This window comes from Serpula lacrymans, assembly GCF_000218685.1.
Source record: "Serpula lacrymans var. lacrymans S7.9 unplaced genomic scaffold SERLAscaffold_2, whole genome shotgun sequence".
In the NCBI taxonomy this organism is placed as follows: Eukaryota; Fungi; Basidiomycota; class Agaricomycetes; order Boletales; family Serpulaceae; genus Serpula; species Serpula lacrymans.
Genome location: NW_006763291.1, coordinates 2,667,658 through 2,685,240, shown reverse-complemented (window position 1 = coordinate 2,685,240; position 17,583 = coordinate 2,667,658). Strand labels below are relative to the sequence as shown.

Here is a 17,583-nt window from a genome sequence, read left to right as displayed (position 1 = left end):
CTTGTCTTGCTGTTATAATTACTTGTGCACCGAGCTTACATCGGGATTCCTAGCCTGAAATGGCAACAAGATGTCTGAAGAGGATTGCGGTGCCACTTCTTGAGCTTATTCACTGGCATGAAATTGGCACCTACGCACCTAGCGTGGTCTTAGTCCTGCAACTTTGATGTGCACATGTAACAAAGTCTACATGCATGTTAGTGGATTATAAAGCGATGTGAGGACCGCCAACAGTCATCCAAGCTCGTCATCCAAGGCTTCTTTTGCTGCCATCAACTTGTTCCGATACCCGGAGAACAAGTTTCCTAGTATGGCCTTTTTGTTGCGACATATAAGTCGAGGCCTCTCAGATGCCATTCCCCTATCTGCTACCTGTTCTTCGCCATCTCTATTCCATTATCGCCCTTTCTTTCGATCTCTACACATGACTGCCAAAAGAGACACCTCTCACCAGTCTGATATCGCTAAATTGAAGACGGAGGCAGATGGCTCTTTCAAAAGGGCTGCTTCTGTCTTTAGGCACTTCATTGAGAAAGGAGGAAAGTTCGAGGCAGAGAGAGGTACGTTCTATCACGGGTTTCATTTCAGGCCATGTTGTATTGATTGACATCCATAGACCGTTATCATCTTTATGTCTCGTATTCTTGCCGTGAGATGACTGCCATTATTGACCTCAACTTCTTGAAGTATTGAGCACTTTTTTAGCTTGGGCTACCAGGACTTTGATTGTAAGGAAACTCAAGGGTTTGGAAGATATCATACGTGAGCCCAATGATCTCAAAAGTTTCCATCTTAGTCTGACGTCACATTCTGCTCGATAAGCTGTTACCGTAGTATCTCCACACATGGGCAAAGATGGATGGCCTTTTGCCAGCGTTGATGCATACCCTGGTGCAGACGTAGATCCTCTTTACAACGCTAGTCATGTCAAAGATCTGTATTTCAAGGCTGATCCCGACTATACTGGCCGGTATGTACATCAACTACCATGTCTCGCGTGCAAGACTCACTCTCGTCGCAGCTTCACCGTACCAGTTCTTTGGGACAAGAAGAACCACACGATTGTCAACAACGAAAGCTCGGAAATCATCCGCGTGTTCAACACCGCCTTTAACGATATCATCCCAGCAGACAAAGCTGCTATTGACATTTACCCTGAAGCTCATCGTGCAGAAATTGACTCCATCAATGAGTGGGTCTATGATACCGTGAACAGTATGTTAACACTTGGAGGTATGGTGATCCTGAAGATTGACATATATGGTTTACCTTTGTAGATGGCGTTTATAAATCTGGATTCGCGCAGTCCCAGGAAGCTTACGAGAAGGCCGTCGTGCCCCTCTTCAATTCCCTCGATCGGCTGGAGAAAATTCTGACCGGCAAAGACTACCTCGTTGGAAATACACTGACAGAGGCAGATGTCAGGCTATTCGTAACCATCGTATGTTCACAATACGTCTCCATGTGTCGACCCATGGCTAATACATTCTCACAAGATCCGGTTCGACCCTGTGTATGTTGGCCATTTCAAGTGCAACATCCGCACCATCCGTCATGGCTATCCTGCTATCCATTCGTACGTTTCATGATATAGACTTTTAAACAGATTTTGATATATATGCTACCGATGAAGGTGGATGAAAAAGCTCTACTGGAACAACGATGCATTCCAGTCGACGACGAATTTCGATCACATTAAAACGCATTACTATTGGTCACAAATATTGGTATGTTGATAATACCTCTTTTTTGTCCGCCATGCTAATCCCCATCCTTAGGTGAATCCTAGCAGAGTGGTAGCAGTTGGCCCTATCCCCAATATTGAACCGTTGTAGGCATGAATGTCTCAACGATGTTCCTCCACCATGACCCATTCAAATAACTTTACGACCTTAGCTGTATTATCACCAAATTGTCACATGTGAATTCAAGATGTCCTAAAATCACTTATTATCTACTATTATCTTTGATACCTTCCAACCAAGCGAACACGAAGGTATAGGGTATTAAGGTTCAAATGAAAAGTCTGTTGAAAGATCCAAAAGCGTCATCAGAAGAACATCAAATCATAAGTATCACAGAATAGACGGCAGTAGGTGGATATATATCGCACTTGTATTCCGTGTTTTAAAGTATCATAAGAGCGCCAACGGTAGAACCGATCACCATAAAGGCCGAGGTCAACACCATACGCTCCCAGCTTGGCAAATTTGCTGAATGCATGGCCGAAGAGCTCCCAGTTGTCGAACTTTGCGATGTGCTGCCGCCACTGGACGTTGAGGATACACCCTGTGGAAAAGATACAAATTAGTAAAGTGGACTCGGAGTGTGAGGATCGGATCAGGTGCACATTGGTCGCGGTGACAGACAAAAAACTGATAGCAGCTGATGAGGAGGAGACACCTACAGTGGTGGAAGCAGGAACGCTAGAGGTCGACGTGGCTCCTCCGATTAAGACGCCCTCACCATTACTGATGCTGGTATACTGAGTGCAACTCGAAGAGGATGGGATAGGATGAGCGGATGGGGTCGAAGGTTCTCCTTGATAAAACGTCGACGTGCCATAAACGCCCATTGGCTACAAGCAGAGGGGAAGAAGAAGAAGAAGAAGAGGGGGGGGGGGGGGAAAGACGTTCAGTTCAATATCACAATGGCATGCCGACCGACGCACTTGTGCAGAATCACCCAAACATTGCTCAAAAACACCTTCCGAGTAATTTGCGGGCATGTTCCAATCGCATCCCATCACGTCGTATATGTGCTCGCATAGGGTCGGTGCATCGACGGCGGGCTTGCAGGCGCGGAAGCAGAATTGATTATATGAAACGAAATTCTGTGACTGGAGTTAATGGCTTTGGGGGAGGGAATGAGAGGTCAGAACTCGCCGTCCATTCGTGCATCTGTTCTATCTGTCCAAAGGCACTGGAAAAGACAAGTCCGCCGATGGGATTACCTGCACTGAGGAATTATTATGCGAGGTCAAACCGCAGATAGCTCGACAGACCATTGCCAGTGGCACCGTGAGGATCCAGCTCTCCTCCCTCGTCGCCATTGGGTATGTTGAGATAAGTTAGATTACCGACACCTACATCCCGATAATTGAGGGGTATTTCTTAAAGACGAAGAGAGGGGACATACCAGTGACCTGAACGTAGTCGGGCGTTACAACAAAGTGTGCTCCCGTGATCGTCCCATCAGGAATCAGACGTGTTCCATAGCCACTCTGGCCATTATATAAATTTGGGAGGTTCTGGAAAGATAAATATAGCCCCAACTTGCCTTCATGCACCACGCCACTTCTATTTGCTGCGAGGTTTCCGCGTTCTCCTCAATGACATGCGTTGGAGCTTGGAGAAGGTTATTTGCTCACCTCAGTGTCACCAATGACAGAGTTTGGACCAGGCTCAGGAGGGCTCCAAACACACCAGTCTTGCACATCATTCACTAGATTGAAAGGAGAACGCGAATGAATGATTGAATGCAAGCGCGTAGAGATAAAGATTATGGACGTACTATAAGTATTTTGGCATTCAGAAGTCTGGTTGTACCCAGTTCCACATTGGTTCGTCCCTGTCTGACCCTGCTCACTCTGATAGGGTGCATCAGAAGGCACATAAGTAGCAGTATACGTGGGTGACTGAGCGTGTGCCACGAGAAGGAGAGGAAGAATAGCGAAAAGCTTAGATTGGACCATCTCCGCAACACAGGAGAGCTTTTTGAGAAAGGGGTTTGACAATTGGGAAAGGACAAGGGTTCAGCGTTCCATATTTGCCGGGCCCAGGATTTATATAGTCTGGTGGTCAACAATGGCTGGACCTGAAGTCATGAGCTAAGTGAATCCTGTATCATAATGACCCCGATAAGGGGCTAAGGGGGAAGGTTGACCGCTTCCGGTGACAGAACACCGATAACCTCGACTAGATGAATTAATAGGCAATCGCTAGGACTCGATCTACAAGGTCAAAATACATCGTCAGCGCGAAAGTATCGGGGACGATGAGTCCATGAAGTGGCATTGCGTCGACCGGGGTGGCAAGCAATGCTGCCAGTTATTTCACAACATATCTAGGACACCTACTACTTTTTTCTGTCAATCTTAGCGACTGTCGTTATTTTTGCATGCGCAGCGCCCGGCCGTACGACACGTTTTCTGATCTAGCCAGGGTAGGTCAGTATTTTTGGCATTAACGTGCTTCATGATTTTTTTTGCTTACTTTATCTATACTTTCTGAGCACCTGACGCGATAAATATATCCACGAGTGACAGGTTAAAGCTATGCATTCCGAATTAGTTTTGGGAAATATCTTCTAAATTCACTCACTTTAACATTTTTGCAAGTTGTGGGAGGTTTCAGGTTACAGTGAGCTCGAAGTGCCTCGGCGACTACACAATATAGTAATCATGATCTTATCGGACCGCGAACGGACGAGATCATCATGGTAAAAGCTTGCCATTACCTCACGTCCTGCCATTAGTCACAGGGATGTACCAACTTCGGGCATATAACCAGACTTGACTTGACTCGGGTATATGCTACTGCACTTGAGTGGGTCTCATATCTTGAACTCGTATTACTAATGGAAGTGTTGCGAACTTACCAGTCTCAATACAAGCCCTGCTCCATCCAACCAATCGTTTCTCAGTGGCATCTTTCCCAGGCTACATACTGAGTACACTGATGCCGGGTCCTTTGAACACTGATGAAACCTCCTTGGACAGATAAATCCACGAATCCCTCATCCCGCTTTGCACGCAAATGACGAGGTTCCTGGAAGATATTGGTTTCGAACGTTATAGGAACACGGCTGCGAAGAACTTCTATTGGCCCCCGATCCGAGAGCATCGCAATCGCACTCTCAGAACGGAACAAGAACACATATGGGGAATAACTTTCGTTGCTTCCAAGCTGTGACGACCATCCCTCTCTCTTGAGAGATGCTGTCGATGTCAGTGAGTAGCCTACTTCACGATGGGCACGTCAGTAAAAACTTGAACTTGGAGAGGAAGAGACGTCCGACACTGGAGAACTGTGACGGTGACCAGATGTGGAATATGTGTATATGTGTGACACGATTACAGTCATGGTTCTGATGCACAACGCCACTCGGCTAACCTGAGCATTACACCTTTTACTATAATACAAAGTGGTATTTCTCTTTGAACCTGTAACGGCCTTGGATATCAACAGAGTTGGATCATATCGCCGATGTGGCATCACGTCAGAGACCTGACTTTACGCTTACCTATAGGGGGACTTTATGCACAGAGCCAAGACACACCACTTGGTGTCATTGCCATATCATGTGTACGTACTCACAGGAAGTCTAATTCCAACCGGTGCAAATAAGATCCGCTGCATGTCGGGCGAAAGGTACTTAAACTTAAATAAGGGGGTGTTCTTGCTAAACTCTTACCTCGGTTTTACCTCCTCGACGTCTACCATGAACACCATCCTCCAACTAAACCCTTTCCAAGACTTCCACTTCAGCTTCACCACTGCCCTCGCTGGTGTACCCATTATTTTCATCTTGGTTCATGTCTTTCCGTACCTCGCAGATCCGTTCAAACAGCGCGCCATCCCAGGTCCTTTACTTGCCAAGTTTTCCGATGCCTGGTTAGGCTGGGTGAGCAGCCAAGGCCATCGTTCTGAGGTGGTACATAAAATGCACCTGAAATACGGTACACTTGTTGTTGCTAAGTATAGAGTGTCAATTTGATCATTTCCACGTCACTTAATCTAGGAACTTTTGTTCGCATCGCGCCAAACCACGTCTCCGTTGCGGACCCTGACGCCCTTCAGGTCGTATACGCTCATGGGAATGGCAGCCTCAAAGCTAACTTCTACGACGCCTTTGTCTCCATTCAACGCGGTCTCTTCAACACCCGGAACCGTAACGAGCATGCACGCAAGCGCAAGATTGTTTCCCACATCTTCTCACAGAAAAACGTCTTGGAATTCGAACCAAACGTCCGCTTATACGTCGGTCAGCTGATTTCACAGTGGGACCGCCTCTACGATTCTGCTGCCAAAGGTGCATCTGGTACAGAAGGCGAAGGTGGTTGGTTTGGCAAGGATGGTCGCCTATGGCTCGATTCTCTCCCTTGTAAGCTCAGTCGTATATGGCGAGTATTACGTCTCACATTTGGCAGGGTACAATTATTTGGCATTTGACATCATTGGTACATCTTGTTTTGTTCTCCGTCCTTTTGTCGCTAAACAGGATTTGAGAACAGGTGACCTAGCTTTTGGGTCTCCTTTCGGAATGATACTCAATGCAAAAGACTCGGCCCCTGTTGCTGTCTCGCAAAAAGATGCCATGAAATCCTATGGCTCTGAATCGACTTATGAAGTTATTGAGATCCCTGCTGTACAAATTCTCAACGATCGAGGTGAATTTTCTGCTTCCATGGGAGTACTTCCTCCGCATTGGAGGCCTCTTGTTCGATTACTGCCATGGTATCGCAAAGGAGGCAAGGCTGTGAAGAATCTCGCTGGACTTGCTGTAGCTGCTGTGGCAAAACGCCTAACGACTCCAACGGACAGAGTGGATCTGTTAAGCAAATTACAGGAAGGAAGAGATGACGAAGGTAAGCTTATGGGTCGAGAAGAGTTGACCGCCGAGGCTTTGACTCAGCTCATTGCGGGTTCCGACACTACTTCCAAGTAAGTCAAGAATTAGTGCCATATTCTGAGAAGGCCTGTATTTAACTTGCTTTCCAGCTCGTCTTGTGCCATTACATACTACCTTGCGCAAAACCCTGATGCGCAAGAGAAACTGCAAAAGGAATTAGACGAAGCATTAGGCGACGACGATCATCCAGTTTCAACATTCGAACAAGTCAAGCGGCTTCCTTACCTGGAAGCTGTCATCAACGAGGCTTTGCGTGTTCATTCCACATCGTCCATAGGTCTCCCCCGCATCGTTCCAGAAGGTGGATTAATCGTTCAGGGTCAACATTTCCCCCAGGGCGCGGTTCTCAGCGTCCCAAGCTACACGATTCACCGGGACACCACTGTTTGGGGTGCGGATCCTGATCAATTCAGGCCTGAGAGGTGGTTCGAATGTGATCACGCTGCAATCCAGAAGACGTTCAACCCATTCTCATTTGGGCCAAGGTACTGGTTGAGCAGCCAACATTACTTCTTCATGCTGATCCCACCATTCATAGAGCGTGCGTTGGTCGCAACCTTGCCTCTATGGAGTTATTGATTATCATTTCTTCCATCCTTCGTCGCTACCATTTCGTACTTGCTGATCCCGAAAAACCGGTATGTGCACACACTGTCCACGAATATCTTTATTTCCTCACATCTGTCATTAGTTTGATACTCGGGAGGGATTCCTGAGAAAGCCACAAGAGTGCCGGGTGGGAATCAAACGTAGACAAACCTAGCTTTTATTGTGGCTCTTATCAGATGGATATATCCGTGGGCTTTCCCTATGTGAAGTTTTGCCGATACAATATGCGTCATATCAACGTTGTTACATTGTTATCTTGTGTATCTACTCCCTTCCATTCAATGTCAGAAGTACGAGAGTCGGGGTTTCTACCCTTACATTCTCCACATGATACTAAGTGCGTTTATCCATGTCTGATATCCACAAGGGTCATGCTCAGGTTAGTACCAGATCTGTAAGCTACGCCCGGCTAAATAGGGAGTCAGTTCTCCCGGAAGCTTTTCCCTTGCTCCTTCATTCAAGTTGTTCTCAGGATCCTTGCATATTTGTGAGAGAACATGGCTGGCTCGGAGGTCGTACCATGTCCAAGGACTCTACTACTGCTTATATAACTGGGACGACCCTTAGTTTGCTTAGCCCGCCTCGCGTTGCCAATCTGTTGCACCTACGCGCCAAGGGTGTGTAACATGTGAAGGGAGCCAGCATCATGGCCTCAACCAGTCAAGCAAGCAGCTCCAGTTCCCCGTCGAGCTCGCCGACTCCCAGCTCTTCCGACACCGACGGAAACAACTTCCAACTCTTCGCGAGCAACGGGTCGCCCCCTCTCATCATTGCTTTTCTGGCCATTGGGTTGTTCACTGTTGCGCTGATAGCGGTCTTTGGGTGGAGGAGGGTTAATGGAGGTCGAGGTCTTGTGGTGCGCCAGGTCAGGCCTGCGCGGAGGCGAAAGGAGGTGGTGCTGGGCGATAAACCAGAGCTGTGGGAGTTGTGGACACGAAGAGCGGTGAAAGGCGAGTTGGACGATTCAGGGTTGGATTGGGACAATGTCATGGTAATTGTTTCCTTACGTCCACAAGGAGCCAAGTACTAACACGCCAACTACCACCTTTCGTTCTCTTTTATTCACATTTGTGCCGTTGCAAGCCTATATCCGCTACGTTGCACTATTCTTTGTCTTCAAATTCAATAGAACCAAAAGATACCAACGACCACAGCGAGCCACGTAGGCGTTACAACTTCGCGACTCTCCAGAGATACCTTCATACTACACGTGTACAAGAGCCCTCTCAAGAGGAGCGAGAGGAATCACCACCCAAGCCAACTATGTCAGATCCATGGATGCAGGTCGCAGTATCCATAGCCATGCCCTCGATGCCCACCCAACGGCCTTCATCATCCGAATCAGAGCTTGAGGCAGACTTTGTAGAATGCTGTATAGGCACGACGGAGATTCCTTTGTGTGATTCCTTTGTGTGAAGATAGATAAGTTGGGCACTTGCAATTGTATATCAGCAACAGGACTGTACCGATATTATTATTACAGTTGTATTTCATTGACACACTATCCAATATGCAGTGCATATCGTATTATATTGAGCAGTACCTCTCGGTCTGTAGATTTATGTTTGTAGTTGCGACAGGCCTATCTTATTTAAAATACAAACATATCTTGCCTTCGAAGTCGAACTTTGATATAGTTCACGAGTTTGTATCAATACCTTGACAGGATACTCGATAAGGGAGAGAGCGAATATGTTTCGACTGATCTATATGCACATGTCTTGCCCATGATGCATCGATGATATAAACTCGTGCGCTAACTTGTGTGTATGCACGTGTGATACTGAGCAAGACAGGAAAAGGCAGGGGTCCGTGACTTTGATAGGAGTTCTCGGATGGAGTGAATACCAGAATCTAACAGATCTATCACGGCACAAGTGTTCTCCGTACGTTTCGATACCCGGATGATAGAAAGGGTTAAAAGTCGAGTATAATGTGGGTTTAATGGTACACCCGACTCGGATTGTATGATAAAGGAGTGCACGATTAGCAGGATGGAAAACATAGCGCTTTGTTCCTTTGATTTAATTGCGTGGCATGCCCAGCGATGATCCAAGTCTTGATAGGACGCGATGGTTGTACACAAATAAGACAGACTGCGGTATGGGAGGAAGATTTGGTCGCACATTGACCTGCGACCTCCAAGCCAGGTGGAAGTGGTACCAAATCCCGAATTCGCATGGAGCTCGAACTGCCCGAATTGAAGCTCCTCGAACGAGTAAAGCTTTTTTCGGCGAGCAGTCGTAGCGGTTCCTCTGAGAAGTGAAGTTAGTGAAGTGTGGAACATCATGCTATCCCGAAGTCACCACTTTTCATCAAGTGAAAATACCCATACCACTAATTTAGGAATTTGAATGAGTGCGATATGATTCGGCTAGCATACATGGTGTTGTCGTGGGTCGTGGAGAATCCCAAAAACATCCACAGCAAGGTACCCGAGGCGTTGCTGTATACCTGTGTGAGTATACGAGGGGGTATACTTGTGTGCGAGCTGTTTATTTCAAAAGCAGTGCCTTCGTGAGATTCTATATGGGCCACGTGAAAATAGCTGTGAACGTCTGTCTGTATTTGCACCGTGTTCAACGAACATTCAACTCGAAAATAACAAACACTGCAACGAGGAAGAAAAATAAATGTTTTATGCCACTGTCTTGATCGCGGTTGGGAAAACGAGTGTCCCGGCAAGTTCCGAGAATAGGGGCTTGAAGATAAGATAAGATTAGCGCTATACAAGACATGACTTCATAACTGCATCTTATACCATTACTTCCATGTCTACCTCTACATCCCTTGCATCCCACCTTTCTTCGCTGTCTACACCCCGCCCTTATTCTGCAGCCACAGAACATGCATTCCTCACGGCTGCAGGTGATCTTTCTCTTCCTCGCTCCAGATTGGCCCTCTGGCTTGCTCAGGACAGGATTTACGCTGCACACGCCTACCCGCGATTCATTGGCCTCCTAATCGCAAAAATACCCTTTGATTCTGCCGCCCATGTAGGCGCTGGAGACAAAATAGAAGGACAAAATCGTCATATCCTCAAGCTCCTCGTCGCATCGCTCGAAAATGTTGTGCGCGAAGTTGGCTTCTTCGATGACATTGCTAAGCAATGGAACCTTGAGATAGGAACAGTGGGAGGTGAAGGGCGAGTCTGGGTGGAGCGTAAGGCGACTAGGGATTACACGGCTGAGATGGCTCGCGTTGCCTCCCTTGGCTCACTCGAAGACGGCTTAGTATTTCTGTGGGCAATGGAAAGGGTGAGTCATCAGATCCGAACGATATCGCGGTAAATCCATGACTGATATACACAACAGGCATATCTAGATGCATGGCGTTATGTTAAATCGCAGCTTTCTTTGAGCTCAACGTCTGAAACGACTGATGGACAAACAGCGGGTGCTATAAGGGCACTGACCAACAACTGGACGACGCCTGACTTTGTCGACTTTGTAGACGAGCTTGCAAAGGTCATGGATGCATGTTTCGTTGGTCTATCGGGGGATTCAAGAAACGAGGCTTGGGCACGGGCAGAGGAAATATGGGCTCGCGTTGTGGAGTTGGAGGAAGCATTCTGGCCTGAAGAGGGGGAGGAAACCTCAGCGCGCATCGCACCTTGATAGGGGCGAAATCTTGGGCAGTCTCAAAAATTCTTCTAGTTCATTGCGCTATGTTTTTTTGGAGGTGGGCTAGAAGGAAATTAAAACAATGTTGTTATCGTCGCTTTCAGGTATAGTGCAGGATAAAATCGCTTATGAGAATCTGTATAATACATTCCTCAGTCACTGTATCATTGAATTCAACCACAACGCTTTGTGAAACCGCTGAAGTCGTCTCCGAGATATTAGTCTCCTCGCTACCAACGAAATTACGAATCCGTGTAGCTATCGCAGTAAACATGAATGTGTGTTCTGTGAGGTTTCCCTAAGAAGTTCCCATTTTGGTGCGTCATTTTGTTGATCGGCGTCGATCGCTCGGGAATATTATGACATTTCTGTGACATCACTGAATCTATCCTCTGCGATCGCAGCTTTATAAGTGGCTGCTCAACAAGATACTTCAAGAGTTTAGCCACTACTTCCTGCCTACAAATTATTGCCACTATGTCAGATCCCATCACAAAAAATGTACACAACAAAAGATTTGTACGTATCTTGCATTTATGATTTGGCATCTTGTTCATAGCCCTTTGCAATAGGCGAGCAGTGTTATGGCAGGTATGACAGTCACGGCGGTACTGCTGTATTTTATGAATAGCAACAAGACGAAAGCGGCAAATCAAGAATATGGACCGGTAGGACCTCATCGTATGTTTTGCCGTACATTCTGTTTCTTCATCGCTAATGTGCCCCTTTCGCGTCAACAGGAAAAGACAGAAAAGGCGCGGATCAGCCAACGAAGCTTCCTGCACAATCTGGAGGCTTGCGAGGATGAGTTTACGCTTATATTCATAGAAGAGTGCTCCGGGTATCTGGTAGTGTGGTTAGATACAAGCATGACATCACGATGATGTCACTTTGAAAATACGGCGCAGTCAGTGTATGATGTAGACAGCGGTCATAATCTCATTTATTTTTCCATCGAGTTTTCCACTCACCCGTCTTATTAGTAAAAATAAGCCTAACAGATCTACGACGTGCACGATGAGCTCAAGCCCACATAGTCGTTCGTTGGTCCGTTGATATATGAGAAATAATGCATTTGATAACCGCTCACTCACCTCTTTCCCTTGACAGGCTATCACATGTGTTGGGGCTATTACAATTGCCCTTGGTTCCATGTACTATGCAGGGAAGAACTCGAAGCGAAATGAAGGGCCAGATTCGGTGTACAGTGCGTCAATGATTTGCTGAAGCACCAACACAATAGCTAATGATGGACGTGTCACAGGGAGTACGGAGGATACACCTTCGAATGTACAGGGGGGTAAAAGTGATGCGCACTACAAGTCCTCAGAGGTGCGGGGCGTCATGCATGATTTTCCTGGAAAGCGATAGGTTAGGGTGACCTGAAAGGAAGTAGATCAATATGTTTATTCCCAGGGGTAGAATTTCATTACACTGTAATATTATTGAGTGTCACAGAGTTGTACAACGACAGTATTCGACGTGGTGGTTGTAGAGATTTTCCTGCAAACGTCATGACCCTAGCTTGTGACGTGTGACCGATATGTGTTTGGGTCACGGTTAGTACACTGGTCCTGACGGTGACTGTCCCCGGTGTATAAAACAACCAGTGAGGCGTGGAGTATGCGCCTGTTGCCTCCCTTCACCCTCACCTCATAATGGCCAGGCTGATGCAAATCAGATTCACATCGTCAACCAGCAACCGTCGCCCTTATGGGGGCGACCGCGCGACAATACGGTGTTCTCCTCACCCCAAAGTTCGCAACTTCAGCGCGCGTCTCGCGTCTACCATATGTGAGCCTGTGCGCTTCCCTCGATGTGATCCTGCTGACTTAATGTAGCCGCAACCACCATCACATACTCGCTCCAGCATCGCGACCATGTCCACAGACTGGATGCGGGTAACAGCTGTCTCGGTGACAATGGATGCGTGCATCTCTTTCGGTTCCTTACTTCACCTGCTGGCCAGAAATACCGGAATAGCATCACAGAACTGTACTTGACATCAAATGAGATCGGGGCAAAGGGCTTACAGGCGCTTTCCGCTTATCTCAGTGGAAATGAGGTTCTGAGAGAATTGTGCTTGTCAGGGGTGCGTATCTATCCGCGTATGTCTTACCACTGGCGCTGCTCTTATTTATTACGGGGTTGTGCAGAATCCCCTTGCAACAGATCCAGATACTGTCATCGCTTTTGCCGCTGCTCTTAACACTTCACGTCTCTGCACTCTTCACCTCATTCACAACGGAGAACTCTCAGATGACTTCGTTTCCCTCTTTCTTCCGCAGCTAACCACGCCTTATCTGCGTCAATTGAATATGTCGGCCATAGGAATGACTCGCATGTCAGTTCCTGTTATCATCAAATATGTGAGTTCTGCCGTGTGCAGACTGGAAGGGTTGCAGTGTAATGCGAATAGTCTCACTCTTCCGGGTGCGCGGGATATCGTGAGTGCAATCGAGGAGCACAACTATAGCTTGTGGAAGGTCACCCTCGATGACCTTCATATTGATACTGATCATGATGGCGAAGAGCGGATGCAAGCTTGGCAAGGAACGCTCGATAGCGTATGCCGTAGGAACTCGCAGATGAAGAAAAAAATAAGAGCAGAGGCACTAATGCTGCTTTGTTCTGCTCGAGCTCTTTTCCTTCGCTCTGGCTCTCACAGTATGCCATCGGGAGTCATTTCTGGGACCTTCAAACGACGTTCCAAACCGTTATCCCCCTTTTTTGATCTACCACCAGAACTTCAATCTGTGATCATGTCACTACTAGCGCCAACACTCTCATCTAGACAGCGTGCAAGAATATGTGAATATGCCGCAGATTACAGGACACTCCCTCGGTTAGACTTGACTGGTGCGAAAGTAGGATTCTCGACGCGTCTTTCGAGTTTGGCGCGTTATGGCTTTACGCGCAGTCCGCAGACACATGTGGCGATTATACAGGCCCGCGATGCTGTTGACGAAGGTAGTGTGGTCGTTCTGGAAGGTACGTGGAGACCTTGCGCATCGTGGGAGTGTGCATGCAGAGGACCGGCGCGGCGTGAGTGTGCGACGCTACGACGATGGCAGAGAGAGATGCGAGACATTTGGTTAACGCAGGTTGGATGCGTTGTGTACGAGCCTGCACTGTGAAGACTGTCATTGTGAGCTTAGCGGGACCTTGGAAAGGTATTAACATTCTGTTGCAGTGCTTTTTTTTTTTTTTACTACGCTTGGCTTGATGCTTGAGATATCTTGTTTTCTTTCTTGACTACTGATTGGGACATTATAATCTTAAATGAGCTGTGTATTGTACTTGGTATCTACTAGTAACATTTAAATTTCAGGCAATTCAGCTATGAGAAATTTCGCGGTGCATTTGCATCTGGAAGTTCAGTCGGAATCGGGACTGGGAATCCGTTCTCTTTGCAGCGGCTTTGACCTCTTTGCTTCGAACTTGATGCTCTAACGTTATGACTAGGAAGCTTTTAGCACACCTGACATGATCAGGAGGACACGAACTTCAAAGGATAAAAACACCAAGCACCGCCTTACAGGAATATAGGCCATATGACATACACCTGTTGACTCGCTTTTCATCTTCCCAACTCGTTGTACGGTGTTCCGAGAAGTCAGCTGCTTGAACCATTGCAGGAGGATATGTGTTCGTGTCACCAGAGGCTGATTTTCAGAGAACACATTTAAGGAGTGCCCCACAGTCTTTTTGTCGTGGAGATCGAAGATGTATGCAGCTCATCTTGTGCGATTTTTCGTTTATGCTGGATATCTCACGTCCTTTTCTCGCGCTTATGACACAGGTCAACCTCTTACAGATGTTGTGATTGTGTCAAACAATGATTTGAATCCATCGAATCCGAACCGTGCTGGCGCGCTCCTTCTAAAGAGCGCACTTACTTGCGCAGAGGCAGCAGAAGCTTGCACTCAACTCCAGGAATCCTTGTTACCGCCTCCTGGTGACACTGGTTTGACTGCAGCCAACCTCTCTACAGTACTCACATCTGAAAAACACGGTGCTGCTCTTGATTCCTCCCAAAATATCTGGATCGGTGGACAATCAGGTGATTTAGGGACTTTTTCGTGGCAAGTGACTACACTAACTCAGAGCTATTAGCTGGATGTTCCGTTTTTGTTCCAAACTCCTCTTACTCCATCTTTGCGGATGATTCAATCGACATAGGAAGTCGTTTACCTGTGCTTTGTACAAACTCTGCTCCCCTCACGCGATCGAACGTGACTTATCATGATACATCGCGCCAGATTGATGTGTCGACTACTTCCGCTGGCATCCTTCGTGGATACAGAGACAAGTTTACTTGGCGATTTTTGGGGATCAAGTATGCTGAATCCACGGCAGGGGAGGCCAGGTTTCAACCTCCAGTCCCGATCACAGTGACACCCAACACCCTCAGATCAGCGCTCGAATATGGTCCACAATGTGCCCAGGTGATACTCTTTTGGACAAACCGTTGACCATGATCTGACTATTTTTTGAATATGGGTTACAAGCCGCCGGATCCAGACAATGGACATTTGGTATACAGCGGAGAAGACTGTCTTTCTTTGAACGTTTACTCTCCTGTTGTGAACACAGGAAAAGACGTCAATACCGCACCCAAGTTACCCGTTATGTTCTTCAGTGAGTTGATACGTTTTGGATGTGTCATTTGTCACACGTTGAACACACTTGACATCTATAGTACACGGGGGCGCTCTCAACACTGGTGATAGCGGACCATTCCCTTTCAATATGACCACTGATGGTTACGTCGGGAACTCGATATCTAATGTATACGATGGTACCAATGTGGTATCGTATGGTGGCGTTGTTCTCGTTTCCATCAATTACCGATTGAATGCTATGGGTTGGTTCAATGCTTCCAATGTTGCCTTAAAGGATAGCATTCTTGCATTGCACTGGGTACAAGATAACATTGAAGCTTTTGGTGGAGACGTACGTACTACCGGATAAGCTCCAGCTCGCTTAGTTGACATGCTGGTCGTGGCAGAAAACGAAGGTCCTCATTTACGGCGAGTCCGCGGGTGGCACAATGACCAGATATCTGTTAGGAACAAATCCGGCTTATACAGATGGCCTTTTCAGTCAGTCATATCTTTACGAGACGTGCCGTTATTGATCAACTTTCAGGCGCTGCTGTACTCGAATCCGATTTCAGTGACAGCTCCCCGTATTTTTCTCCCACTGAATCACTAAATACATCATTGACGCTCGCAAAAGACGTGGGCTGTGCGTCAAATTCATCCACCGTTTTTGACGAAACAATGGCTTTATGCGTGAAAAGTCTCCCTGTTACCGACATCGTACTCGCATCCTACAATTATGGCCTATCTTGGGATATCGTTGTTGATGGAGATCTCGTTCTTACCGACATTGCTTCCAGCATCAAAGATGGCATGTATGCACGCGTCCCAACTATTTGGTCCAGTAATCAATGCGAATACTGTTATTTCCTACCAACAAGCATTGCGCCGGATTCTCCCCCATCAATATTCCCAGAGTCACTGCCTCTTTTTTTCAATGCAACGCAGGCACAGAAAATCTTGGCTGTTCAAAATTTATACCCCTATCAGACTGAACCATCAGACCATGGCATTTCTGGTGCAGTCCTTACTTTAGGTCAGCTCATGACGGATTATTGGGTTCATTGTTCCATGGGCTATCTTTCCCAGCTCGAGACGAATACTACCAACCCAGGCAACTCTTACAAGATTGTACATGGTGTTGGACTTGGTTCCCCCATGACTCCGAACCCTGCAACCTGCCCAGGCCAGGTGTGCCATGCGGATGAGTTGTATTGGGTATTTGCGACGGCTGAAACCGATAATCTGTACCAACCACTTTCAGAAGCTCAGGTGGCGATGACGCGGGAAGTCATTGATAGGTGGACGTCTTTGGCTTGGAGTGGGACTCCAAATTACGAAGGGGCGCTTGTCGAATGGCCTTCTTACATCGGAAGCAACGAGGTTGTATTGAATTTCACAGAAGCTGGTGGGATCACGGAAACTATCGAGCCGTACAGGGAAGAACAATGTGACTTCATGCGGGATCAGATTGGGCTAGTGTATGGACTGCAGTAGAGCCCACGTCAGGTTGAGTGTGGAGCTCATTGGCTAGGGGTGTTGTATCTTTTGCGCGTCTTCGGAACGGGGGAACTTTTTCCTTGTTCAATGGCCGCATAATCTGCTGGAATGTACGTCTGCTGTATCTATTTTCAAGGCGTCTTCTAGATGAGCGCTCGGAAATATCAGGTATCAATATCACTTGTGCATCTATATCTCAAATTATCATAGATGGAATAGCGTGAAACTTCCTTCTTGTGTTCTTTTCATGTGAATTTCCCGAGGCTCTAAAGGTAACAGCCTCCGAAATCGCCATCGCCTCGTTTACTCACGCGTATTCTGTGCTTGAATTCTCACCTGTGCTCTTCTACATAGATCTCGTGCTTCCCTCAAGCAATGTACCCTCGTGTACAAATGGGTACAAGCGCCCTGCAGTTCAGCTCCGATACACGCGTTTTATCGATTAACATAGTGAATGGCGCTCCCTGCAACACGACACTGTATCGCATTGATCCTCATTGCTGTGGTTCCATGATGCCTTCCTAGCATCGAAGGTCCTCACCTTTCTATATTTCCCGCGTTATCCGAGTCAGAGTCAATATGCTAGCAGTGCTGACACTGCCTCTGTAATAATA

General features: G+C 47.1%; 9 protein-coding genes across 9 annotated transcripts; 8 read left to right on the top strand and 1 right to left on the bottom strand.

Moving 5' to 3' along the window:
• Nucleotides 1-291: 291 nt before the first annotated feature.
• On the top strand, nt 292-2,712 carry SERLADRAFT_379203 (uncharacterized protein; the record flags this gene model as incomplete). Its single annotated transcript, XM_007313961.1, has 11 exons — nt 292-560; nt 617-649; nt 706-762; nt 823-970; nt 1,022-1,215; nt 1,278-1,441; nt 1,497-1,576; nt 1,634-1,727; nt 1,779-2,289; nt 2,408-2,578; nt 2,672-2,712. 9 exons carry the CDS (start codon nt 425-427, stop codon nt 1,833-1,835), a joined length of 963 nt encoding a protein of 320 aa, XP_007314023.1.
• Nucleotides 2,713-2,765: 53 nt separating this feature from the next.
• On the bottom strand, nt 2,766-4,137 carry SERLADRAFT_458034 (uncharacterized protein; the record flags this gene model as incomplete). The annotated part of the gene is made up of 7 exons (XM_007313960.1): nt 2,766-2,833; nt 2,886-2,953; nt 3,005-3,085; nt 3,139-3,223; nt 3,280-3,306; nt 3,371-3,444; nt 3,514-4,137. Coding segments are annotated over 7 exons (582 nt in total), but the record flags the coding sequence as incomplete, so codon positions are not given.
• A 356-nt stretch (nt 4,138-4,493) lies between these two features.
• Nucleotides 4,494-5,018, top strand: SERLADRAFT_458033 (uncharacterized protein; the record flags this gene model as incomplete). Its single annotated transcript, XM_007313959.1, has 2 exons — nt 4,494-4,543; nt 4,601-5,018. One exon carries the CDS (start codon nt 4,758-4,760, stop codon nt 4,911-4,913), a length of 156 nt encoding a protein of 51 aa, XP_007314021.1.
• Nucleotides 5,019-5,442: 424 nt separating this feature from the next.
• On the top strand, nt 5,443-7,593 carry SERLADRAFT_359647 (uncharacterized protein; the record flags this gene model as incomplete). Its single annotated transcript, XM_007313958.1, has 7 exons — nt 5,443-5,680; nt 5,743-6,105; nt 6,152-6,181; nt 6,236-6,665; nt 6,723-7,118; nt 7,172-7,271; nt 7,325-7,593. The coding sequence occupies 7 exons, from the start codon at nt 5,443-5,445 to the stop codon at nt 7,394-7,396; spliced, it is 1,629 nt and encodes a 542-aa protein (XP_007314020.1).
• Nucleotides 7,594-7,690: 97 nt separating this feature from the next.
• SERLADRAFT_458031 (uncharacterized protein) lies at nt 7,691-8,865 on the top strand (the record flags this gene model as incomplete). The annotated part of the gene is made up of 2 exons (XM_007313957.1): nt 7,691-8,233; nt 8,326-8,865. The coding sequence occupies 2 exons, from the start codon at nt 7,889-7,891 to the stop codon at nt 8,656-8,658; spliced, it is 678 nt and encodes a 225-aa protein (XP_007314019.1).
• A 1,121-nt stretch (nt 8,866-9,986) lies between these two features.
• On the top strand, nt 9,987-11,833 carry SERLADRAFT_458027 (uncharacterized protein; the record flags this gene model as incomplete). Its single annotated transcript, XM_007313956.1, has 4 exons — nt 9,987-10,499; nt 10,557-11,384; nt 11,438-11,546; nt 11,606-11,833. 2 exons carry the CDS (start codon nt 10,014-10,016, stop codon nt 10,857-10,859), a joined length of 789 nt encoding a protein of 262 aa, XP_007314018.1.
• SERLADRAFT_458026 (uncharacterized protein) lies at nt 11,831-12,382 on the top strand (the record flags this gene model as incomplete). Its single annotated transcript, XM_007313955.1, has 3 exons — nt 11,831-11,912; nt 11,976-12,072; nt 12,130-12,382. 3 exons carry the CDS (start codon nt 11,883-11,885, stop codon nt 12,234-12,236), a joined length of 234 nt encoding a protein of 77 aa, XP_007314017.1.
• Nucleotides 12,383-12,447: 65 nt separating this feature from the next.
• SERLADRAFT_458023 (uncharacterized protein) lies at nt 12,448-14,216 on the top strand (the record flags this gene model as incomplete). Its single annotated transcript, XM_007313954.1, has 3 exons — nt 12,448-12,659; nt 12,707-12,957; nt 13,022-14,216. The coding sequence occupies 3 exons, from the start codon at nt 12,524-12,526 to the stop codon at nt 14,000-14,002; spliced, it is 1,368 nt and encodes a 455-aa protein (XP_007314016.1).
• Nucleotides 14,217-16,669: 2,453 nt separating this feature from the next.
• On the top strand, nt 16,670-17,161 carry SERLADRAFT_458019 (uncharacterized protein; the record flags this gene model as incomplete). The annotated part of the gene is made up of 1 exon (XM_007313953.1): nt 16,670-17,161. One exon carries the CDS (start codon nt 16,748-16,750, stop codon nt 16,964-16,966), a length of 219 nt encoding a protein of 72 aa, XP_007314015.1.
• Between the last annotated feature and the right edge of the window lie 422 nt (nt 17,162-17,583).